The sequence below is a fragment of the Poecilia reticulata genome, chromosome 3 (assembly GCF_904066995.2).
Source record: "Poecilia reticulata chromosome 3, P_reticulata-male-v2, whole genome shotgun sequence".
Classification (NCBI taxonomy): Eukaryota; Metazoa; Chordata; class Actinopteri; order Cyprinodontiformes; family Poeciliidae; genus Poecilia; species Poecilia reticulata.
In genome coordinates, this window is record NC_088832.1 from 7,258,494 (window position 1) to 7,276,780 (window position 18,287).

General features: G+C 40.3%; 1 protein-coding gene across 11 annotated transcripts in view; it reads left to right on the forward strand.

Annotated features, from left to right (window-relative positions):
- akap13a (A-kinase anchoring protein 13a) overlaps window positions 1-18,252 on the forward strand; it is a 140,503-nt gene extending 122,251 nt beyond the window's left edge. For 10 of the 11 annotated variants that reach the window (XM_008404818.2, XM_008404828.2, XM_008404826.2 and 7 more), the window contains 10 exons: window positions 425-507; window positions 625-813; window positions 3,810-3,956; window positions 6,237-6,310; window positions 6,884-6,928; window positions 8,327-8,377; window positions 9,532-9,804; window positions 10,782-10,961; window positions 11,964-12,264; window positions 14,742-18,252. In XM_008404818.2, coding sequence (XP_008403040.1) covers window positions 425-507; window positions 625-813; window positions 3,810-3,956; window positions 6,237-6,310; window positions 6,884-6,928; window positions 8,327-8,377; window positions 9,532-9,804; window positions 10,782-10,961; window positions 11,964-12,264; window positions 14,742-14,794 — 1,396 coding nt within the window. In that variant the 3' untranslated portion in view covers window positions 14,795-18,252. The remainder of the gene's footprint in view (window positions 1-424; window positions 508-624; window positions 814-3,809; window positions 3,957-6,236; window positions 6,311-6,883; window positions 6,929-8,326; window positions 8,378-9,531; window positions 9,805-10,781; window positions 10,962-11,963; window positions 12,265-14,741) is intronic. The other variant, XM_008404821.2, reaches the window with a different exon arrangement.
- Window positions 18,253-18,287: the final 35 nt, after the last annotated feature.

Genomic DNA, 18,287 nt, shown 5'->3' on the forward strand with positions numbered 1-18,287 from the left:
GCACTCCGTCTCACTCCCCTCCCGGTCCCGACTTCTGTCGGAATACAAAACTGAAATCAAGCCATTGGCAGGAGATGAGAACAAAACTCGATGAGCGCGCCCGTCTTCTCTCTGAGTTATGCATATGAATGGGCTCTCCGCGAGATAAGGCTGGAGCTCTTTTTTTTTTTTGTAAATCCTCCGTGGGAGGAAAAGAAGTTTGGAAAATGTCGTAAATGAGAGGAAGTTATTAAGTAATTTCTCAGAGGTGAAGTCGGCGGGTATTAGTTCTGTTTTTAACGGGTGTTCGTGTGGTTTAACAGGGAGTTTGCTTATATTTGAATGTCTTACCTGAAATTTCACCTTCACATTAAATAATAATTAAACAGGTGACCTTTTTCGGATTTTAATCTTTTTTTTGTTTTTACTTTTTGCGTCCACGCAGGGAGAAAGACGAGGATGAGGGGATCCCCAGTGAGACGGAAGACGACAAAAGACAATTAGAGAGCAAAGCCAAAGAGATGAGAGGTGAGGAGAGACACATCAGACGTTCTTCCTTTGTGGAAGGAAAAATGCTCTATTTCTTTTTTTCTTTCCTCCCCCACTTCCACCTTCAAACACTCTTTGTCTGTTTCCACCGGGCAGATATGTTGAAGCAGAAAGATACGGAGATTATGTCTCTGCTGGAGGAGAAGGTGCGGCTCTTCAGGGAGATGTGGGAGGGCTTGAGCCCAGGCGAGGAGGCCTGCAGGCAGGTCGAGCCTTTCTTCCGGTCAGCCTGCAGCCAGGAGCCGCCTCAGGGGGCGTCCATCATGAAAGACGCCCTGCAGGAAGGTGAGGCAGAGAGGAAGTAAAGATTGGAGGGTTTTTTTGTTGGTAAAAATGCATCTTTCATTTGGCGTTCTCGGCTCTGAAGCAGCACAGACATGAATGCCGCGAAAGGGAGACGGACGGCTCCTGTAGATGAGCAACGTTATTAAATTTACACTGCAGGGTTTTATAGGGTGTTTTTTTAATTTTGATAACATTTCACTATTTCCACTGTGTTTATGTGTCTCTGTGTATCTCGTGATCTTTTTCAGGCTACGTTCATGCAGGAGGTGAATGTTTTATTTCTGTTTTATTTGCTCATGAGTTCATAATTATGAACATATGAAAGACGTTTGTCACTGAATCTCATGATCGCATCAAAACCCCACCCCTCTTGGTACCAACTACACATCCAAGCAGACTTCTACTTCCACAGAAGTTGCAGTCAGTGCTCCACAAAATTTAGTTTTTAGCTGAGAGTTCAGTTTGCTTCCTTCATCTTATTATGATCTTGTCGGTTTGCTGAATATACATTAAAATTCATCCATAAACCGCTCAATCCGCTATTACTTCCACAGAGCGCTGCTGTGCTACGTCAACGTTCTTCTTCTGCGCAAGCGGGTTTCTTTGGGGTTGTTAACCATTCAAATAAAAGTCTGACTTTAATTGGTAGAATGAACGATGCAAAAAAAAAAAAAAGATCAGAATTGGAACATCAAGACCTGCTGTACGAACGTAGCCTGAGTTCTCTGTAAAGTCGTCCTCATTTGCGATTTGCGTTCTCCAGCTCCGGCTCTAACATGTGTCAAGAACTCCGACTCATTCTGAATCCGCAGCCAAGTGTTTGTTTGGCCTCCGCTTGCTAAATCTAGATTAAAAGTTTGCCGTTCTACTCAATACTTTCATTTTTCCTATTAACGTTGTGTGAACTTTTTCATTTTTTGTCACTTTACTTCACAGTATTTTACTTCCTTTTAAAGTAGTGCACAGTTTTCAAGTGGATGAAATACGACACACAGGTTTCAATATTTCTGATAAAAATCTGAAACGCTGGTTTGTGTGTTTGCATTCAATCCCCCTCAGTCAGTTCTTCACAGAATCACCTTTAGCTGCCAAGTCTCACACAACTAGAGAGAAAAGGTTCTGGCAGATTGGAAGGAGGTTTTCTGTAAACGTGTTTATGTTAAATTCTTCTCAGAGATTCTTTATTGGGTTTGTTTAAAGTGTTTAGGGTCATGTGCTGTGTTTTCCATTATACGCAGCAATCTTTATGTGGAACAAAAAGTAAAATTATAGGCTCATGTGACAAAAACACATCCAGCTGTTTGCTTCTGGCCGAATCGCAGCAGAATCAGTTCAGGAAATTTAAATGAAATTCAACAAAACAGGAAGCTGATTATTTAGTGAACAGCTGATTTTGATTTTTAAAGGCATATTAGAGTAAATGGGCTAAATAAAAATGAACAAATATAGTTTTTTTAAGGGGGGGGATTGAAGTCAGGTATCATTTTCTTCTCTTTTATTTGCTAACCTCACAGGATTTGAAGAGGTCCAAGGTGTACAGATACTTTTGCCCGGCACCCTAAATAAGCCTGCTTATCCACGAGAATCCTTCAGATAATTGCACATCCTGTTTCTGAGTTAATTGTCTCGGTCTCATCAGAACCACAGAGAGACACAGAAAGAGAGAGAGCGGAGGGCAAGAGATGTTTGTTGTTCATGGAAGGTATCTTTTCAAAAGAGTGCGCCGACAACACTGAAAGGAGTCAGGATGAGTTCGGCAGTCGTGTTCCGGCTACGTTTTACGCGTTTGCCAGCCCCCATCGTTCGTCAGATTTGCACGAGAAGAATGCATAGAACTCTGAGAGATGCTGAACTGTAATGTTGTGACAAAGAGAAGGATATGCGGAGAAAGACGGAGACGCGCGGCACATTCTCTGCCCCAGTAGGGTTGCTTTATCTGGGGAAGACTCAGCTGTAGAATGGCTGCATGTTTCCTGAAGGCAAAATCCGCTATGCTTGTTTTCAGAAAAGTTAGGAGTGATGGTAACAGGTTTACTTATTTAAAATAAAAAGGAATGTACAACGTTTAAAAATTATATATAAGGAGTTTTAATTTATTTATTAAGAAAGATAATGAGATGTTTACATCAGATTTGTGGCTTTTCTGTTGCAGTGCTCCCACAGTATCACTTCCCTGAAGGTTTCTCGTGTTTATTCACGTTTCAAACTGAGTTAATGCAAAAACACAAAATCTTACCAAGAATCTTTCAAATATGTCAGTACACTTGAGTTAAGACAAAACTCACTTAAAAGTAACCTTTCTTTAAGATAAAGAAGCTTGTTTTAAGTCACTAATTCTTGAATATAAATGCAGTAATGTTCCACTGTTTGACAGGTTTTTTCTGCTCGAGAAACAAGCTTATTTATCTTGCTGAAAAGTTAGTTTTAAGATAGCTTTGTCCTGCTTCAAGTTTTATAAGATATTTGCACTTGAAACTAGACAAAAATACTTGGTAAGATTTTGTGTTTTTGCAGTGCAGATTGGGAAATCACACACTGCTTAAGGCGAAGAAAACTCCAAACCAAACCTGAAATTGGTTAGGACACCAAGAAAATGTTTTCCAGCTTGCAGCTTTGGCAACGACTCACAGCTTGATGACATTTCAGTGTTGCATTTTTTACACGCCTGCATTTCTGCTTTTCTTTATTTCTCCTGTTTTCATCCCTGCGGTCTCTTGCACATGCTCCATTTTTTTATTCTTTTTTTTCGTCCAGAGATCAAATCTTTTTCGCATCGCATATATATCGAAAGTTTCAATGAAGCAGCTCTGTGGATCAAACAGGTTGGTGGCTGTTGCTTGGCAACGGGAGCCAGGAGTGCCTGGCTGGATTCTTGGGTGCAGAACTGAGCTGTAACACAGTTAGCCGGGATAATCCACTTACCGACCTGCACATTAATGTCTGCCTGTGTGTGTGTGTGTGTGTGTGTGTGTGCGTGCGTGTGTGTGTGTGGACAGTGGAGACGTTGCAGACGCTGGTGAATGGCAGCCTGGGGGGAGCGATGGCCAGCGTGCACGAGGGAGGAGCCGCCGGGCCCGTGTGCCTGCCCCGTCGGGCTGAGACGTTCGGAGGCTTCGACAGTCACCAGATGCACAGCGGCAAGAGTAAGCCCCACCTCTTGACGTTGGGTTAGATTGCCAAAAAAACACACCAAAAAAAAAAAGAGAAAAGTCCCAATCCCGCTGTTAAATTCCACATTTAATTGACCGAGTTGGAGGTGATGCAGCACCTGACGCTTCCCACGATGCACCTGTTCAGCACAGTAGACGAGATGTTTTAGAAGCGGTTGGGGTTTCCTGAGGGAGGCGCGGCCTGAAGCGACGCCTCTCCACCGACAGGGCTTGAAAGCGGTTTGCAGCGCGTCACGTTGAGCTGGTCTGGGGTTCTGCTTCTGCCTCCGCAGCCAAACGAGGATGGCTACTTTAGATGGGATTTAGTATTACTGACAGAATTTGTGGGAGCGAAGAGGGAGAAGAACGAACCGCAGAATAAAATAGCTGCACTATGATGGAAATCGAAAATGGTTGTAAATGTTCCAATTTCAGTGGACTGTGGAGTCGCAGAGCAAATTAGATAAATATGACTCTGCCCATAAAAATACGGACCTTAGTATGTTTTTACTACTGCTGCTGAGAAACTAAAATGCTCGAATCCTTCATCTTTTTTAAAAATTCTTTGTAGTCTTTTGTGATTCTCTGAAAAATATGATGTCAACACCAAAGTTGCGAGCTGTTTATTATAGTCAGAGTCTCTCCTTGTGTTGCAACACAAATTGAATTTAGTTACATAAAAATAAAAAGGAGACAAGTTTTTTCAAAACAAGAGCATTTTATGTGTTAAGCTGCAAATCATTGTAGGTTTATTTCTACTGGTTTCCAAACAACAGACAGGTTTTTGTCTATTCTACAAAAATGTGTCTACATCAGACGGCCTATAAAACACGTGTGAACAGCAGTTTTGAAGTTGTACCAAAAAATTTGATTTGCACTAGGTCTTGTTTTTGACAATGCCACTTTTCAATTGTCGATTTATGGTTTATTAGATTAAAATGAGTCCCAATCTATTAACCACTAACGTCCGCTTTCACCTTCTTTCAGTGTTAGTTTGTCTGCCATCCTGAAGGGGGCACCACTGGTCAGCCTTAATCAGAGCTAGTTGTTATCCTCCTGACTACCAGTAGTTCATTTTTGTCCTCTGTAGAGGACGTTTCTAAACTTGAATATCTCCCACCCTCTGCATTCTACTGAATTAATTCCTTTTGGTATCTGGAGAGGACATTTAGGGCTTTTCAACGATACCACATGTGAAGGGGTGGGACTTTTGAATTTTCTAATTCATAAAAATGGCATTTATCAGTAATAACAGATTTTATGTGAAGAGACAAAGTAAGTGCATAAAACATGTTATTACCTTACAAAAACTGTGGGATAAAAAAAAAATGGTGATTGGACAATATTTTTTTTTCCTGGTAGTCGGGAGGATATAGAAACAATGATAATGGTGCCATACCAGAAGGGGAAAGAGAAAGTGTTCAAACAGAGTCCGGAGTGGGATTCAAAATTGACTTTATGCAGTTCTGTTTTGAAATATAAACATTCAACATTACGTTTCACCATAAGAGCCCTTACTCCTCAGCCGAGTATTAGGGCAGAGAAGCGGCAACTTCTTTTTCATAAATTACTATGTCATGAAGACGAGTGCTACGATGGCATATCAGGGCCATTTTAGATATAAAAAAAACCCAGGAGGATTACGTTTTTGGCAAAAAATGCACATTTTTGAGATTAATAACTAATTATCAGAATTTTTTTATTTTGTCTAGAAAATTTCCGAAATTAACCTAAAATGTTCAGGTTGTTGTTTTTTTTGACAGAAATTTACTCCGTTTTTTTTCTATCTACACTGTCCCTAACACATCGTCGTAGATTGTGTTAGCTTTGTGCTGCACACAGTTTCTTGGTTGTAAAATAGACACACCAACTCGTCGTGAGCAGGTAAAACATCTCACTTGAACCTCCTCCAAACTTCAACCCTACTTTCCAAAGATGAGACGGTTTTCTCTTATGGATCAGGTGTAGACGGATTTGATTTCCTTTTATGGAAAAGACGGTTGATATTTAGAGAGCTACCTTACAGGTAAACTCGGCACATCTGCTTTTTGAAAAAGAAAGCCCTAAACATAATAAATCTTTTATTGCTGTTCTAACATATTGCCTGTCTAAAAGTGTAAAAAGGAGAAAAAAACAACTTGTCATCTTTAAAATGCGATCACATCCATAACCCTACTCCGACGATTCCTGACACAAGATAAATGTATTGAATGAACCTTATTTTAAATTAAAAAAAAAACATGCTCTGTCTTGTTTGTTTCCCCGTCTTGCCAGGTGGAGACAGAGACGAAAGCGAGGACGCGGTGGGAGACCTGCGCAGGACGGAGTCAGACAGCGTTTTGAAGAAGGTCTGCATCTCAGCATCCGGCTTCTTCCTGACTCACACGCAGCCTGAGGCCATGTGTCCTCCTACATCAGCAACAGCATTTAGATAAATGTTGCTGCCCACCCACCACTCCTCCCCCCACCCCACTGCGGGATTAGCCTCTTGACTCTTCCTGCCAGGTCTTGTTGCCACTGACGACCATCAGCTAGATATCTATCCGACAGTGGTGGGGAGGAAGAAAGAAAAACAAAACAAACAAAAAAACAAATCAACCTCCGTTTATTCCAGTGCTGCTGGCATTGTTGTGTCACGGATGCAGTTTTTTTCTGCATGTAATAATTGTCGGGAGGTTTTATGAATCTGTAATAATAATAATAATGTAGTAATTATTATTATTATTACAAAAAGTAATAATACTAATAATTACAAAAACCGACAAGCCCTTTTTGGAAAATATGCACGGAGCTAGAAATCAAAGGCATGTGCCACATCTTAAAGTGAAAATTTTAACTTAAAAAAGAAAAGCTGCACATTAATAATCTTCTGCATGCCTGCAACTTCAATCAGTCTTGAGTTCTCGTTTTTTTGCATGCAGGGAGGAAACGCTAATCTGCTACAGCTACTGAAGAGGAACAGCGAGGTAAGAACGCCTTCCTGTCTTTGGGCTAGCTACGAGACGTCGGCATGGAAACGGTCAAAACAACTGTTGTTGCCACAGCCCAGCCCATGTGTGATGTTGCAGCAGTTTTTGGCTGTTGCACAAAGTGCTCTTTGGAAGTAATGAACAAAAAGACGGAGATGCAAGTGCCTTGCTAAATAAAAGATGAAGTAGTTTTTTTTGTTTTTTTTTTAAACAGAGAAAGGGAAACGTTTTTAGAAAAGTGAGGTTTACAACAGAAATAATATCCAGAGCAGTTTGTGACACTAAATGTGGGATGGGGTGATATTTTGCGGTACTATTGTGATAACAGAAAAGATTGTGATAAAATAAAATAAACACAAAAAAAAACAAGTAATAGTTTTGCAGGACGGTGACTGCATGGCGCAGCATTCATATTGCCATAAATGAAAATATTCTCACCTGATAAAACCTTCTTTGTGATGCCACTTACTTAAATAAACGTGATTTTTTTTATCACTACACTGCAAAAACGGAAAATTTTACAAAGTATTTTTGGTCTAGTTTTCACTGTAAATATCTTAGCACACTTTAAACAAAACAAAAGGAGGTGATTTTTTACTTTTATGTAAGTTAGTTTTGCCTGATTTCAAGTGTACTAAGATATTTGCACTAGAAACTAGACCAAAACGTACTTGGCAAGATGTTGTTTTTGCAGTGTAAACTAACTAAATTAAATTGTTTTGGTTTAGTTTTTTTACTCATCTTTATTACACTCTTATGGAACAAAAAGTGGAAAAAATAGCAAAAAATAAAACTTCTGATCGTGCTGGTTTTTTTTAACTTACCATCAAGAACTGAGATTCATCATGACAACAATAAATCAAAGTTCTTATCACAATGAGATATTTTTCTCTAAAACTGATGAGCGATAGGATAAATGCCCACCCCGACATGAGGCTGTTGTGTGCCTCACATTTCACCTCCAGTTTCAGAGGGTTCACTTCCTCAGCTGCTACTAACATCACATAAATTGTATTTGTATGCTTGTAAACACTCAGTCGAGTAAAAGTCAGCGGCCTGGTCCTATTTAGAGTGTTTTAAAAAGAAGAAAAATGTCACGTCTGGAACACGCTTGCATGAAGCCCGGCTTCCATAAACACTGCAGGACAGAGCCTATTCATGCTGCTTGAACTCTTTCATGTTTTGCCAGGTTGCAAACTAAAACTTTAAGTCATTTTAGCTGGTTTGTGTGTGTTAAGACCAAGAAAAATGGAACGGAAGGGGAGAAAAGAAAAAAAAAAAAAGATTTTCAAAATTTTTAGCAAGGCACTCTAAGCAGTTTAACACCAAGCGAGATGTTAACAGCAGGATGAATGCAGGTTGTATGATGCTCGTTGTTTTCACTGTTTCCCACAGCAGGTCCTGCACAGCGTCTCCAACCTGCATCTCCTGCTCAGCACTCTGCAGGTACACCGCCTCTCCTCCAGCCTGCATCCACTCACTGCAGATCAGAACTCAGAAGATGAAACATTGTGAAGCTTTGTGTTGTTAACGTACATCTGGAAAGTTTATCTTTCTGCATGCAGATCGACATAGACAAAGACACAAAGTCTTATTTGTGTGTCTAATTTCTAGTTCAACTATCGTAGTAGACATGAAATAAGGCAAAACTAACAAGTAACCTTTCAGCAAGACATAGGAGCTTGTTTTAATTCAATAATTACTAGAAATGCACCAATCCAATATCTGTGGTACTGATATTGGAAAAAACTCTAGATTGGTATCGTGTCCAATCTAGTCAGTCTATTTCTAAGTTTTTTACTCTAAGTGACTTTATGCTTTATTACTTATTTAACGTTATATTTGGAATGTAACTGCACTTTCTGAGCCATTTTAAAGAAGATTTGTTGCAGTTAATTTTTTCCATGTTTGACTAATCTATTGTTTGTCAGTTTCACCTTCTTTATTATTTTTTTCACATTGGCTGTTATGCTCCCATTTGCACTTAATGAACAAATTAAAGTTCTGTTTTTTTTACATATTTGACCAAACTTGTTAAGCTGTTGGTGTATTTAGGTGTGCTGCACTGCACTGGTGTATTTAGGTGTGCAGAATTATCAAATACATTTGTAATTTAGTACATTTATGTCTGTGTATTAAACAAAATGTAAAAAAAAAAAGAAACATTTTAAGTAAATTCAGCATTGTTTTTTGTTTTGGAACGGTAACGGCCAATGCTAAACCTCAGATTTTGATATTGGTATTGGAAGTGGAAAAAGTGAATCTGTTCCTTAAAATTGATTAAGAAAAAGTACTAGTTATGAGTGAAATAATTTGCCAATAGAACAAAACATTGTTCCCATATTATAACTTGAAATATTTTTGTCTTTTTCATCAAAATGTAAAGACAACCAAATCAAAACAAGCTCCTATATCTTGCTGAAAAGTTACCTGTCTGTTAGATTTTCACATCTACTGAGACATTTACACTAGAAACTAGACCAGAAAACTACTTGGTAAAATTCAGATTTTGCAATGTAATGGTAAAAACAAAACAAAAAAACCCCCATCATCTTAAAATCCAGAGTTTGTGTGTCTGATGTGATCTTTGCCGGCGGCAGGCGGTGGTGGTCCAGCAGGACAGCTACATCGAGGACCAGCGGCAGGCCCTGAGCGAGCGCTCCTCCTCGTGCTCGTCGTTGTCGCGCCAATCGTCGCGGCCCAGCTCGCTGATCGAGCAGGAGAAGCAGCGCAGCCTGGAGAAGCAGCGGCAGGAGCTGGCCTCCCTGCAGAGGCAGCAGGCCGCTCTGGCCGAGGAGAGGCGGAGGAGGGAGAGGGAGTGGGAGCTGAGGGAGCATCAGCTCTCCGACAGAGAGTCCACGGTGCACCTGCAGGTGAGGCCACGCCTCAACTTCCACCAACTTCCTTTTCCACGTCAGGCTCCAAGTTTTCCAGGAGTGGGGATCGTTCATGCTGGTGTAGTTCAGAATTTCCACATCGTGCTATAAAGTAGAAACTCTAGTTCTGTTCACAGATTTCCTTAGTTGCTTGAAATTTCAAATAATCAGTCAATCGAGTTTATTTGTATGGCACGTTTCAGCATCAAAGTACTTTATATTATAAAAACACAAAAGCAAAAAAATAACAAATAATTGAGAAACCAGGAACTATGGAATGAGACGAGGAATTATGTTTTCTCACTCTTCTTTTTTTTTTCTTCTTTTTTTTTTTACTTTCAGCTTGATGTGAGATGCAGATTGAAGTGATTCTTTGTGTTCATGGGATGTGGTTAAGGTGAAAGGATGTGGATTTCACCTTAACCACATCCTGTGAAGCTTTGTGTTGTTGATTCAAATCCGAAAAGTTGTACATTAACAACACAAATGTACAACTGGACCTATTATGACAAATGGTCAATTTGTCATAGGTTCTCTTTAAACATCGGTGATCGGCCGGAAAACTGCAGTCGGTGCAACGCTATAAAATACTCAACCACTGAGGTTTATTTTAAGATGACAAAGTTTATAGACTATGAATGTGTTTTCTATGCACTGTGTGTAGTTAATTTATAGAGTGATAATCTGTCAAAATTTGAGGGGGGAAAAAACCTTAATTAAATCTTAGGATCTTTCTCCTCCTAAGGTTGAGCTTTCTTGAGGTGTAATCGAGTAAAATCAACGCTCAGACAAATCACAGGACACATTATCTTCTTCAAAGCTTCACGTTTATCGACCTTCAAAACCGCGTGTTTTTTTAAAAGCTTTCCAAGAATCGCATTCACGTCTTTACCACAAATCGGATAAATAAACATGGGCTTCAGTGAGCGGTGTTGTTTCATCAAAGCGATGTCTCTGCCTCCCAACCACTGCAGGAGGAGGAGGTGCAGAAGCAGCACAAGCAGCTCGAGGAGGAGAGGAAGGATCTGCAGAGCAAGAAGGAAGAGTACCAGAGAGACCTGGAGAGGCTGAGAGACGCCCAGAGGAAGCTGGAGAAGGAGAGGGAGGCCGTGCAGCGGCAGATCCACAGGATGGAAGAGCTGCGGCTGTCTGAGGTGAGCCGGGGGGGACAGATGTCAGGGAAATACGACAACCTGAGTCCTGCAGGTGGAACTGAGGCTCGGAGTCTCACCATCTTAAAGGGGGATAAACATGGTTTTATCCAAACAGATTAGCTTTTCCTCTCACTCTGAGTCGGACATTATTCTCACCTTTAATCAACATTAAATCTTCAAAATACATTAAATCTTACCAAGTGTTTTTGGTCTTTTTCTTGTGCAAGAAGACAAAACTAACTTGCAAGTAACTTTCCAGTGAGATGTAGGAGCTTACTTTAATAAGTAAATAATTTCTTGATATTGTTGAAGAACTGCTAGTTCCACTGGTAGATTATTTCACTTCTAACTAGAGATGCACCGATCTGATATTGATATCAGTATTGTTCCGATATTAAAAATAATTCCAGATCAGTTATCTGTGACAGTGTGCGTAATGACAGATCTTTTCAGTCTAATTCTATGCTTTGTGCTCCGAGTGATGTCATGCTTTATTATTTACTTTACATCAAATTTAGAAACACTTTCTGAGCCATTTGAAAGAAGATTTGTTGCAGTTTAGTTTTACACCGTTGACCAAGGTCTTCAAGCTATTGTTTTTATCAGTTTCTGTTTTAATGGCACTGACTGGACAAATTAAAGTTGTTTATACATGTTTGACCAGCTTTTGAAGCTGTTGGTGTATTTTAGTGAGCAGTACTGGTGCAGTCATCAAATAAATTTGTAATTTGTAATTCAGTAAATTTATGTCTGTGTTTAAAAAACGAAAAACTGAGATACTTAAACCTCACATATCGGTAATGGTAGTGAGAAAAGTGGACTGGTGCATCCCTTCTTATAAGATGAATAAAATGTCTTGTTAACCAGTACATTTATATTTTACTGAATTTATCAACATTAGGGAATTATTGACCTAAAACAAACTCCTGTTTCTTGCTGAAAATGAACTCCTGAGTTGTGCTGATGTTAGCACCGGCTCACGTTTCCCTCCTGTGCCTCCAGAGGACTCCCTCCACGACATCCGACGAATCCCTGTTCCTGGGCAGCTCCCAGTCCCTGGAGCTGGACCCCTTGGAGCTCTCCTCCTCCTCGTCTTCATCCTCCACCCTGCCCAGGCTGCAGCCCCAGCGCTCCAAGGCCAGCAGGAAGGGCCTGAACCCGTTCACCTCGTCGTCCTCCGGCAGCCTCAAGAGCTCCGAGGCCAACAGCCAGATCTCCAAGGGCTTCCTGCAGCTGGCCAAGACCAAGAGCAAAGACGGGAAGAAGAAGAAGAAGAGCAAAGGCGGCAGCGCGCAGGCGGCAGGTAGGGAATGCCGATGGATTCCGATGAATTATTGAGTGTCTTACAGCGAGTTGAAGTGGAGTGTTTTACCGTCAGGAGTCCGGGGGGGCACATGGAGATGCAGACGGAAAATAAGACTTGTGTTTAGGATTGATGGCAGATGTGTTGGATGTATTTTAGGGGCGCAAAGTTTCAAGGTTTCCTAGAAGGTTTTTTTTTTTTTTTTTTTTTTTGCAGTTTTTATGCATTCCCAACAACTTTCCAGGGAAAGCCAAAACTTTAAATATGGCTGGAGGTAACACTCCATTTCTAGCTTAGATAATCACTTTAGAGAATAAAGATTGTCTCTTTATTCTGCAGATATCACTATATTGCCAAATCTATTAGCTGTTTTAGTGAAGATATGTGAAAATCAGCTAGGGGCGATGGATCGATTTTATTGGTTGATTGAATTTTTGGTTTTTGAATATCTATTTTTTGGAAAATCAGTTTTTTTTTCCCATAGTTTGCATAGTTCAGAGTGGTGTGAGCACTCCCATCTTGTTTGACAAGCGTCTTTTACAGCTTTTATTTCGTCGGGTCGACTTCAGGTCGACTTTACAACAAAGTATTAAGGCCAGGCCAAGATATCTTTTTAATTTAATCACGAGAATAAAGTCATAAAATTACAAAAATTACAAAAATACGATAAGAGTCAAAATAATGCAAGAATAAACTCATAATATTACCAGAATAAAGTTGTAGTTTTACTTACATACTACATACTCTTACATAAAAAATAAGAAAAATTCAGTTGAGGAAACTCGAGCATCTAGTGAAGTTATATGATTACTGTATTTTCCGCACTATAAGGCACACCTAAAAGCCTTCAATTTTCTCAAAAGCCGACAGTGCGCCTTATAATCCGGTGCGCCTTATTTATATGGACCAATATTGAGCCACAACAGGTCTAGCAACTACGGTAAGCAGACGCCGACTTCATTTTCGCCCATAGAAGAAGAAGTGCGCGGTGCATGCTGGGATAGTTGTCAGAACGCTTGTTTGTTAATAAAGTTTGATAATACATTTAAAGCCATGGGGGGGAGGGGTGGGGGAAGAGAGACAGAGACTGCGGCGGCAGCGTGTCGGTTGGTCTGTGTTACCCAGAAAGCAGTTGGGCACAATATCGCAACACCAACACCGTGAGTGAAACAACGACTGGGGCAGACTACTCTATAAAGCACTCGGGGACCGCTTATTTACAAATGTGGATGTGTAATAATGGAGTACGGAACAAATTGGCAACCCAAACTATTCTATGCGCCTTATAATCCGGTGCGCCTTATAGTGTGGAAAATACGGTATATGAGTTTTACAGACTTTATAGAAATATTTAATATGTTTTACCCGTCAGCATCAGATTATTACCAGTAACAGAATTATAAAGTTTAAAAGCTGTATGTTTTGAAGAAAGAACCACAAACTGATCTTGATGGCTCTGGAAGTTTTTTCGTATTGAAGAAACTTTTTTCTCGTAATTTTAATATGTTTATTCTGGTAATTTTGCGTCTTTATCCTGCTAATAATGATTATTGTCATAATTAATTACAGATCCTCATAGGCTGGCCTTAATACTCCATCATATGACTCACAGAAGGGACAGATGAAATAAAAGCCACATTTTGAAACGATTTCTCTCATTTGTAATTGTGTTTTTAAGAGTAATTTACTCACTGAACTCAACCTAAGTAGGACGTTGTACTGAATGAACTCATGAAGCTCCTCCGTGTCGACCTGGTTCACATGTAGCCACGTCGCTCCATCCTCTGTTTCAGCCGCCTGCGAAACGTTTGTGATCAGAATCAGGACTGTGGCTGCTCCTTTGGCTCGTTTCATCCTCCAACAGAGGATAAGCGGGAGATTTGAGTACCCAGATCAAAGAAAAGCTTCGTCAGCGCTCACACCAGAGAGGCTGCTTCATCCGTCTCGTGAACTACACAGACATTTATCACTGGAAGCTTCTGGGTTTCAACTCCATCAGCGTCTCATCAGACAACACCTTCTTTTTTCTTCCTTTTCTGTCTTTTCTTGCCTCCCTGTTTTCACAGAGACCTGATTAGTATTTCGCACGGGTCGCCGAGGCGACGCGCACATTTGTTGCAGGAGTAAATTAGTTTGGAGAGTAAATTATTCAGCTGTCCTACATTTCAGGAAGGGAGGGAGGGGTTGCAGCACTCTTTGCACTCTTTTCCTTTTTTTTCCCTTTCCATCCTATATTCAAGATCCTTCCTGTGTTTACAGATCAGACAGATGCAGCAGAGAGAGAGAGGAATAAAGAAAAAAAAGATTTGGTATTAAAAGCAGCGAGACACGAGAGAAGCACAAATACATTTGGAAATGATGGCTGTGAAATGAACATGCAGCACATTAGGCAGCTCCCTCAGGCGGCCTGTTGACTCTCCTTTAATGGTTCTGTGTGACAGATCCCAACGCTGACTCCTGTCTTCTCTTCCCCTCAGACCCTCAGCATGTTCCCGAGCCCCCCATGGATGGAGAGATCTTCTTCTGCTAAGACTCTGCGGCGGCGGCTCCATCGTCGCTCTCAACAGCCCGGAGTCGACGTGTTCCTGCGCACTTTCTCAGTACGACATGTAGCACAGACTGCCCCTCCGTTTGGATTTTCGTTTAGAGGTGCAACCAAGAAGCCTTTTGTTTATTGTTTTTCCGAGGCTGGTACCGCTTCTTATGTTCGGCTCATTCCCAGATTCTTTATGGAATGTAAGCAATGGAAGAAGTAATAAAAACACACACAGGAAAAATAAACAAGAAAAAAAACGTGCTGCAGTTTGAATCCGATGGAGAGAGAAATGACTAGATGAGTCCATCCATTATGCATCAGAGCACATGATCCAGCTTTATTCATCAGGACTTTGCTGCAAAAGTTCTCCAAACTGGGAGACATTTAAAGACCCGATAGAGAAACTTAGTTTTTATGGAATTGAGGAATTTCTGTTTAAGTAAAAAAGGAAAAGCTGGGGATTTGACATCACCAATCAGTCAATCAAAAGAACATGGGACTACTGCCACAACTCTGGCCAATTGATCAAAGCATCTCTACTTTTAATTTGAAGTGAAAACCACTGATTTTATTCTGTTGTCTCCACAAGCTAGAGTCCTTTTGTTTTTTCCAGCATGCGCACGAACGCCCAGTCAATCCAAACACAAACTAGACCAAAAATACTTTTTTTTTTTTGTCTAGTTTCTAGTACAAATATCTTAGTACACCCAAAATAAGACAAAACTAACTCATGAGTAAATTTTCAGCAAGATATAAAAGAGCTTGTTTTAATATTGATGAAAAAAGTGCTGGTTCCACTGGCAGATTATTTCACTTATAACATGGGAAACACATCTTGTTCTAAGTTAAATAAACTGAAAAGTTACTTGTAAGTTAGTTTAGTCTTATTTCATGTGTACTAAGATGTTTCCACTCAAAACTAGACCAAAGTAACTTGGTAAGATTTTGTGTTTTTGCAGTACAGGAACAGATTAGCGTTCTGGACGCTGATCGCTTTCGTTAACGGTTAATTGACGACTGAAAAAAAGAAAACACTGAAGGGCCTCGTGTGTTGTCCTGGCAACCTTATCTTTTTATCACAAGGAGCTGCTGCTTCTGTGTTTCACTCCTAACAAATCCACATTACAACCACTTTCTTTTTTTTTTTTTTTCTTTTTTTTTTTGCTGCCGCCAGATTGTAAGCTAAACGGACGCGGCGAGTTAAGTAATCCGCGGTGGCTTTACGCCGTCCATCGCGTTTCCTGATGAGGTTGTAATTTATTTAAATTGGGTATGTCTCCATTTTGGAGTGAAACTCTAAAGACTCCGCTGTAATGAAAGGATCGAGACGCACACTATCTCTCCGTGTCAAACGGCTCAATTCATATCCTTTTAGTGTGTTGTAGAACCTTGGATGGATATTAGCTTGATCCCGGCGTTATCTGCCTGTCAATGAGCTTTTATGCAGCCCTCATCTTTCATCCGAGCCCAGACTACTGGAGGGAAGACAGCGGGGTGGGAGGGAGGTTTTACTTTTGTGTTTTAATTGCATGTAACTCTGCAGGTAGCATACTAATGGCTGCTGTTAAAGCGTTCGCTCTATTTTATTTTTTTATTCCTGCTTTTGGCTCTGATTAGAAACTCCATAGATGGAAGCTGCACAACAAAACCACAGAACCTTTGGTCTAGTTTCTAGTACCAATATCTCAGCACATTTGATGAGACAAAACTAACTCGCAAGTAACTTTTCAGCAAGTTATAGGAGCTTGTTTTAAGTCAGTAATTCCTTAATATCGATGAGAAAGTCCTAGTTCCAGTGGCAGATTATTTCAGTGATAAGACGTGCTACAAGTGAAATAATCTGCCAATGGAAGAAGTTTTTCATCAACTAATTATTGACCAATATGCTGAGATATTTGCACTGGAAACTAGATGAAACTAACTTGGTAAGGTTTTATGTTTTTGCAGTGTACCGACGGGTTTAAAAAAGTTAAAGAAGGAAACACAAAAGCCACACTTTGATTTCACTGACTAAAGATTCTCATTTCACAGAGTTCACTCTGTATTTTTAAGCACTTTTTGGTCCCAAAACATTGATACATCTTTTATTTTATATCAATATTGATTTTTTTTAATGTTTTTTTTAATTTCAAATCCAGTTGAACAACAATCCAAAGAGACACCGTGTGTTCAAGTGTATAAAATATGTAGTTTGTTTTTCTTTTTTTTTTTATCTTTGAGTTAGAATTTTTTTCCTGCAGTGCAAACTGCACTGTTTGTTCCTCCAAACCTAGATTTGCAGGCTGTACAGTTTACCTGCTGGACAGGTAGGATGAAAAAACAAAACATGAAGTTGTGAGAACAAAAACACAGAGTTGCAGTTTGAGAGCGAGCGGAGTCAACGCCACGCTTTCCTCTTCCGTCTGGTGTGCTCAGTGCTTGTTTGCTAACCGGCCTGCGTCTGCGTGCAGGACTGGAGTCATCGTAGGACGTCCCATAAGAGGCTCACGGTTCCCGCCAATTATCCACTTCACGTCTTTTTGTTTATGGATTTCTGTCGCAGAAACGGAAAGAAAAGGGCTTTTATTTCTGTCTTTCTTTCTTTCTTTTTTAATGTGTGGTTGTTTTTGTTACCACTAGGAAGCACTGCACCCGACTCCTTCCATCCGAGAAACCAAAACACACAGAAAAGTACAAACCCCGCTCCTTCCCCCCCCCCCGCGGTGGGAAATTGACTGTCTTTTTTTTTGTTGTTGTTGTTTCTCAGCGGGTCATCGGCGTACGGTAGATAATGTGACGAGCGTGGGCCCTCGCGCTCTGTGACATTTTCCCCCTGCGGCATTTGTAACTGACTGAAAGAACAAATAAGTTGTCAGATCGTAATTGGTGATTCAGCGCAGGCAGTCGGCAGCAGCTTTAATGTTGGAAGAGTGCAGAGGGGGGGAGGGCGGTCTGTGCCAGGGACAATCAGCAGACGCAGTTCAGGAAAATGAGCTCCCTCGTCCTCCACCACCATGACCGTGATGATGATGATGATGATGAACCCGCCGTGTGTGTGTGTGTGCATCAGGTGAAGCCCGCGTAGCCTTAAAAATCTTGACGATAAAATGCACTAGAGTAGAAGCCAGCGTCTTCTCAGGACAGAGGAGAGCTTTTATACCTCTGCTTTCAATCGAAGGAAATGTTTGTACTATATAAATGGTACACTATTCATTCTCAGCATTGTAAAAAATAAAAGAAAAGGGCAAAAATGTAAATAGGATCTATGTATAAATAAAAAACAATCAACTGTACAAAAAAAAACAAACAAAAAAAAGCAACAAAACAAAAAATAGTTTGATTTGTGATTTATTGCAACATTTTGTAAGAATATTTTATTTATGACTACCCTAGTCTGTTGGGTAGTGAAAAATGTAAAAGCATATTTCACAATAATAATAATAATAATAATAAAAAAATCATAACACAGTGAATGGCTTGTTGTGGTATTTTGGTGGCGCTCCTCTGT